The following is a 7,221-nucleotide window of genomic DNA, read 5'->3' as shown; positions in this document are numbered from 1 at the left end:
CCTTCTCCCCACCCCCACCCTCCTCTCACTTATCTCTCCATCCTTCAGGCTCTCTGCCTGTATTCCTGATGAAGGGCTTTTGCCCGAAACATCGATTTTACTGCTCCTCGGATGCTGCCTGAACTGCTGTGCTCTTTCAGCACATCTAATCCAGAATCTGGTTTCCAGCATCTGCAGTCATTGTTTTTACCCAGTAATTATACCTGACTAGTAAGATAAACTGTACATATTGCCATCATGCAATAAACTACTACTAAAGAAAGAAAAGTGCCCCTTCTATTGTCTATCTTCCACTGATAAATAGAGGCCCTGGAATATGTGGCATTTGAAAATACAATATGGTGCTGACCTTCTGAAGGGCAACTAGACTGAAAAAAAATCCTGGTGCTGGAAGTGATGCCTGCCTCCAATGAATGAGGGGGAAAAAAAAAGTTGTCTTGCAAAGAAAGCTAGAGCCCCATGATATATCAGACTTATTGGCATGTTATTTTATTTCTAGTAACTTGGCTTTTGTTGGCAGCACTCCATACCTAAGGGGAGTTGATCTTATCCAAAAAAAAGAGTGGCACTTCTGGCAGTGAAAACTGCACTGGAGTGTCAGGCTGGATTTTTGTACTCAAGTCCTGGAAATAGGAACTTGAACCTGGAGCCTTGTGATTCAGAAGTGAATGCTTCTAATTGAGCCAGAAATAACAACAAAAGTTGAAACTGCCTTTCTGGACTGTACCTCTGGTTGTTCTGCAACTTAATGTTGTGTTCCAAATGTCCTTTTTACTCTATGATGCTGTTGCTGCATTCCACTGACTTCTGTAGCAGAATTAAAATTTTAAAGCTGGTTCTGAGATTCAATCAGTAGTAAATTTTGTCACTGGAGCCCTGAGTACAATGAATGCTCTCTCTCTTCCCTTCTCTGGAGGAAGTAGCTGTTGGTACTCTGAGCTATTTCCCATTCCATTGCACAGTAATGTTCAAATTGCTGGGACCCCTGTCATACCAGCAGTAAATTTGTGAATATGACTTGTTTGACACATTTGTTGCTTTGGAATCCCTGTCATGGCAAAAGTGGTAAATTCAGCTGTGTAAACAACTCAGGGTGTTGATGAATATTGCTAAAAATTGAGCTTTCTTTAGGTTTCACAGAATTTGATTTCTGTGACAAGTTTTTCCTCATTCTCCATTTTGTCGTCTCTCCCAGCCTCTCACAGCTCCCAATATATTTCATTAGGAAAATTAGTGAATGGCTTTCTTTTAAAGAAGCACATTCAACTTGTGCAAATTAGGAGTCAGAATTGTCACTTGTAATGAGTGCAAAGTGAGAATTAATGCTTTAACACACACTCCCATTTTCTACACGAAGACCAGCATAACCCTTATTATTGAGCTATGCAATTCAATAGAATATGGAAGCAGGTGTGTTGATGTGTTATTAATAGCATGAAAACTGTGGTCTGAAGTTGAATAGGTATGCTTGTTTGTTGTCTAATGTCAATTCCAAACTCGTGCTGATTTCCTATAAGCTGCTGAGGGATGTGAAATTTATTTCTATAACTATATGGTGCCTCTGCAAGCAAACATCTAGAAACAATATGCTATTGAGACCTGTATATTATGAATGTTGCTGAATTTGAATTGTATGTTAGTGCATAATAAGTCACAGGATTTTTGCTAATGTTGGGAGCATGCTAAAAAAGGCTTAGTCTGATAATTCAATATGTCTTCTGAATCTATTTATCTGCCTTGCAATAAATGCTTACTTTTAGAATATTCTTCAAAATCTTCTGCAATGACAAATAATTGAAGTTCTGCAATTCTGTTGCATTTTGTTCAACCTCCAGCTAAATAAATATTTTATTTAGGTAGCTTACTAATTCTTACAATGTATGAACTTAACTGTATTTTCCCTCTTCGTAATTTGATCCTACTTTTAAATGTTTACTTTCATAAAATGTAATAGATTTTATTCACAAAAGGAAACAAGTAAAAGCTCTTGATCTTTACATCCTGTTATTAAGAAAATGGTAGAGCCTGTTATGATAACTGTAATATGGAAGCATTTAGAAATACATAATGTAATTAGAGTCCACATGGATTCATGAAGGGGAAATCATGCCTGATAAGTTTTATATATTTATTAGAATTTTGGCCCTCTTGTGGTGCAATGGTCTCTACCCCAGGTCCAGGACGCCCAGGTTCAAATCCACCTGCTCCAAATGTATACTAACATCTCTGAGCACGTTGATTAGAAATGTAGACTAAATAATAATTTTAAAAAAGGCTTCATTGAGGATGTAGCGTGCAGGTTAAGTAAAAGTGAAACAGTGGATGTAATATATCTGGATTTTCAGAAGATGTTTGATAAGGTAGCTTAATGTATGGTACTTCAGATAAGATAAGACCCCATTGTGTTGGAGGTAATATATTAGCATGAGTAGAGGATTGTCTAACTAATAGAAGACAAAGATATGGGGGGCATTTTCAGGATGCTGGGGCCACAATTATTTACCACGTTATATTAACAACTTTGAGGAAAGAGAGTGTACAGTAGCCAAGTTGGTGGATGGCACAAAAATGGGTAGGAAGGCAAGCAGTGAGGATGACAGATTACAGAAGTATATACAAAACCAAGTGGACAAAAACATGGCAGACAGAATGTTATATAGGGAAATGTGAAGTTGTGCACTTTAACAAGAAGAATAGAGGAGCTGAATATCATATTTTTTAAATGGAGAAAGACTGCAGAAAACCATACACAGGAATTTGGGGTTCTTCTTCCATAAATCATAAAGTTCAACAGGTCATGGGGGAAGGCAAATGAAATGCTGGCCTTCCATTCTAAAGGAATGGCATATTAAAATAGGGAAGTTTTGCTGAAACTGTACGAGGCACTAGTTAGACTATACCTGTGAACGGTTTGGGCCCCTTATCCAAGGAAAGATATAGAGGAATTGGAGACAGTCCAGATAAGGTTCATGAGGCAAATCCAAGGTATGAAGGAAATGTCTTTTGAGGAGAGGTTGATAAGATGGGGTTGTACTCAGTGGAATTTAGAACAAATAGAAGCTGAAGATATGTCTGCCGGTGGCAGGGTGTTCAAGTTGGGGTGAATGAGAGGCTAGGATTGTTGAGAGGAGAGCTTATGAAAGTACACAAGGTGATTGCAAGCAAATGATGTTGAGCTTGTATAAGACACTTGTTAAACCTCAGCTAGAGAATTGTATACATTTCTGGGTGCCATAATTAGAGAGAATGGGAGTGCACTGGAGAGTGCAGAAGGTTTTACAAGAATGGTTCCAGGAATAAGGAACTTTAGTTATGAGGATAGATTTGAAGAAGTTGGAACACTTCTCCTTGAAGAAAGGACTAAGAGGAGATCTAATAGATGTGTTCAAAGTCATGAGGGGACACTGGGCAAAATAGATGAGGAGAAACTGTTTCCACTCATAAAAGGAACATTAATGAGAGGGTGTAATTTGAAAGTGATCTGCAAAAGAAGCAAGAGTGAAGTGCGGAAAAATCTTTTCACTCAACAAGTAGTTAGGCTTTGGAAGTGTGGTAGAGCCAGGTTCATTTGCATTCAGGACAGCATTGACTGATTATTTAGATTAAATAATGTTCAAGAGTAAGGTGAAAAGCAGGGCATTTGCACTTTAATAATGCATACTTAACGAGCCAGTACAGGCATGACGGGCTGAATGGCCTCCTGCGTTGTAACGTTTTCACGATTCTGAGATTTGTTTTAACTTGTGGGAGTGTCTAGGACGAGAGGGCATAATCTCAGTTAAGGGGCTGTCCAGTTAGCTGAGGAGGGAATTTTTTCTGAGAATAGTGAATCTGTGGAATTTTGTTACAACTGAAATCTGTCTAGGCTGTCATTAAGCATATTTAAGGTTGAAGTTTTTAATCAGTAAGGGAATCAAGGGTTACAAGGAAAAGGTGGGAAAGTGAAATTGAGAATTATCAGATCAGCTGTGATCCAATTGAATGGTGGAGAAGACATGATGGGCTGAATAGCCTACTTCTATTTTTATGTCCTATGGTAGTGATGTGTAATATTGTGGTTGTGGGTATGTTTACGCAAACCTTGATGTGTAATATCATTGATGGCTGTCCCTTGATTTGAGGATGATGTCCCCCAGGATTGTGAGTTTCTGCCATCGGTTTTCATGTGACTGCGCAAACTAATTCTTGATCTGTACGTTATTTTTGGCATATTGAGCAGGACATTCACGAGGTAGTGAGATCTGGAGTGCAGGATTTGCTTTCTTTTCTCTCTTTCTCTACCTCAATTTTAAGTCATTTGGAGTGAAAGTGTGTTGCAGCTTAGTGGACAGCTGTTGCCATTTAGAGCTATTGGCAATTCCTCCCAGTCATTAATGTCAATGTTACTACACAGTACTTTCAAAAAAGGATTGTGCGGTGTTGTACTTTTTAGCCATTCAGGTGCACTGCCCAGTCCATTGCAAATGGTTTTGCTGAAGTTTTGTCTGAATGCTTGTTAAACTGGCTTCTCAAAGTACTATACCTTTTCAATTGATGATTGTCTGATTGAATGTGTGAATATGGTGGAAGCATTTCAGGCAGAATTTCTTGTCACTGATACAGTTGCTGCAGTACAAGTGTGGTGATATCACCTGCCCTGTACATCAGGGCGTTTTGTGACTTTTAGAGATCTTTGTCTCATTCAACTATAGTAGTTGAACAAGATTGAGCTGATCTGGTGCTGAATCTATTTATTAGTGTTGGCCTTTTGAGAGAAGTGACTCTCAAAGAGTAGGAAGTAATCAATTTGCTCCACAGTCTCCCCTTCAGCAGATGGGATTTTGAATATTTGTTTTGATCAGGTCTAGTTGATATGGAATTTTGTTTTGGCAACATTCAAGGACATGCTGAGTCTCTTATGTTCAAATTGAAAAGATTGTGAGTAGCTTGCACATTGGTTATCAAGTGAGCAAAGGATTTTGATAAAGTTTCTTGGCCATCCAAATCTCTGTAGAACAATCTGCAAGAATTTCAAAATTAACTGAAACAAATACTTTGATCTGCCTAATTAATGAAATGCAAAATTCCTGCATTTTTCTTGAGCTTGCCTGGCTGCAAAGACCTTGTCAACCGTTCCTCTGGAAGGTCTACTACTATAGTGTCTCCTGGGAGAATTTTCTCAGCCACAGGGAGCAAGTGATTCAGGAGGATTCTTGTTGGGATCGTCCTTGCTCGAGCCAAGAAGGAGATACTTCGATCGTTTTCTTGGCATTAATTATCTCTCTTGTAGTTAGAATTGTCTCATTCTTGAAGTTGTTTTCTTTCCAATTATTAAAGATCAGTGCATTGATATCTTGGTGAGCAAAAGCTCACCAGCTTTGAAGACCTTAGCTATAATACCATTGGGGCTGCAGGCTTTGATTTTCAACTGTTTGATTGCTTTCTGTAGCTCACCCATGAATGGCGATCCACTATGTACACTGCCATAGCTTCCTTGGGGATAGCCTGGAGAATGTCAGCTGTCGCTGGATTCCTATTGAGTTATTCACTTTGTTGAAGGATGATCTTATCTTTTGTTCAAATTGCAATCATGGATTTTGTTAAGGGCATTGTAGAACATATCCTTGTCTCAGGTGAAGATGTTAAGGAACAAGGCATAACTTTTGATGTCTGTAGCATATTTATCACAGAGCCTTTCATTTATATAATTGGAGAGTTCTGGACATCTATTAAAGATCCAAAGTGTACAGCAAAGATATATTCCATTGGTGTGAGTGCCATTGTTGATTTCTTCTGTCCAGAAGAAGATGTAACGTGTATTTCTTAAGTTCCTCCCCAGAAAGATGGGTCTGACTGAGAATAACAATGTTAATTTTGTCTAATGCCCTCCAGCTCTGTAACAATTCTGAGAGTCTCGATAGTTGATATCCTGTATTTGCTGTTCTTTTCAGACGATCATTCTCTCTGGATTATTTATGAATGTCTAGCATATCAAATTTCAAAACCTTAGTATTTTCTCTCTTTGTGAAGGTGTTAACCCTAAAGATGAGGCGACCCAGCCAGAAGAAGTAGGAACGTTTTTTTTTCATGGAGATCTTTTCTAGCCTCGTACCCTCTGCTCACTCCAGTGGGGTCTTGAAATAGACTGGTCGGTCACAGATCCAGCTGCCCAAAGGCACTACCATCCCAACACTGCTGTCCAACCACCTACATTAATTTTCAACCAGGGATTCTTAAGTTCACCACCCTGATGCAATTAACATTTCACCTTAGTTAGTCCTTGATATAAAATAATTTGTAGTCAACTGCTTAATGTGATCCCAATTTTAACTTAGAATTTTCTAATACGTACAGGAGGCTCCAGACTCCCAGAAGACCAGTAAAGAAACCATCAAACAACCTCAAAGACCCAGTTGGTGTAAGTGTCAACAAACCCTTTTTCCGTATTTTCTTTGTTGTAATATTTGATGTGTCTATCGAAGTCATGTTTTATTTAATGTAATTAGAAGTGAATGCCAGCTGCACTGACGAGAGTTTAAGAAATTAACTATTTCACAAGTATCCTTTGGTTCAATACATTTTTCATTGTGGCATTTCAAGGCCCACTAGTTTGAATGACAATAATTATGGCGAATTTTAAGAAGCTTTGTAGCTCAGGTTGAGGTTCTGGATGTAGGTTTGTTCGCTGAGTGGAAGGTTCATTTTCAGATGTTTCGTCACCATATGAAGTAACATCATCACTGAGCCTCTGGTGAAGCGCTGGTGGAATGGCCCGTTTACCTTTATTTAAACCAGCCACCACATACTGCAGCGCAGAGGAAAATCACCTATACAGAGTATTCAATAAGAACAGGAACCCAATGAACATAGTCCACCAATTTCTCAGCAACAAACCCAAACAAGCAGGCAAAATGTGTCCAGAAACCCCAGCCACTCTCCCCCACATCAAAGACATCTCGGAAATGGCTGCAGACTACGCCGACCTCTTGGCATCATGGTAGGCCACAAACCCATCAACACATTAAAATAGCAGCTAATGAACTTGAAAGACCCAATACAGACAACAAGCAAAACTAATGTCATTTACAAAATACCGTGCAAGAACTGTAACAAACACTGCATTGGACAAACAGACAAAAACTAGCCACCAGGATATATGAACATCAACTCGTCACAAAAAGACACAACCCACTATCACGATTATCTTTACGTACAGATGAGGAGGGGCAACATGTTCATCCA

At 39.0% G+C, this 7,221-nt stretch overlaps 1 protein-coding gene across 10 annotated transcripts in view; it reads left to right on the top strand.

Annotated features, from left to right (window-relative positions):
* The window catches only part of kif23 (kinesin family member 23), a 47,375-nt gene that overhangs the window by 2,592 nt on the left and 37,562 nt on the right, over positions 1-7,221 (top strand). For all 10 annotated transcript variants that reach the window (XM_043677169.1, XM_043677160.1, XM_043677159.1 and 7 more), the window contains exon 2: positions 6,334-6,397. In XM_043677169.1, the coding sequence (XP_043533104.1) occupies positions 6,334-6,397 (64 nt within the window). The remainder of the gene's footprint in view (positions 1-6,333; positions 6,398-7,221) is intronic.

The sequence above is a fragment of the Chiloscyllium plagiosum genome, chromosome 36 (assembly GCF_004010195.1).
Source record: "Chiloscyllium plagiosum isolate BGI_BamShark_2017 chromosome 36, ASM401019v2, whole genome shotgun sequence".
NCBI classification, from domain to species: Eukaryota; Metazoa; Chordata; class Chondrichthyes; order Orectolobiformes; family Hemiscylliidae; genus Chiloscyllium; species Chiloscyllium plagiosum.
Note: the sequence above shows the minus strand (reverse complement) of the source record. Positions and strands in the feature narration are given on the sequence as shown.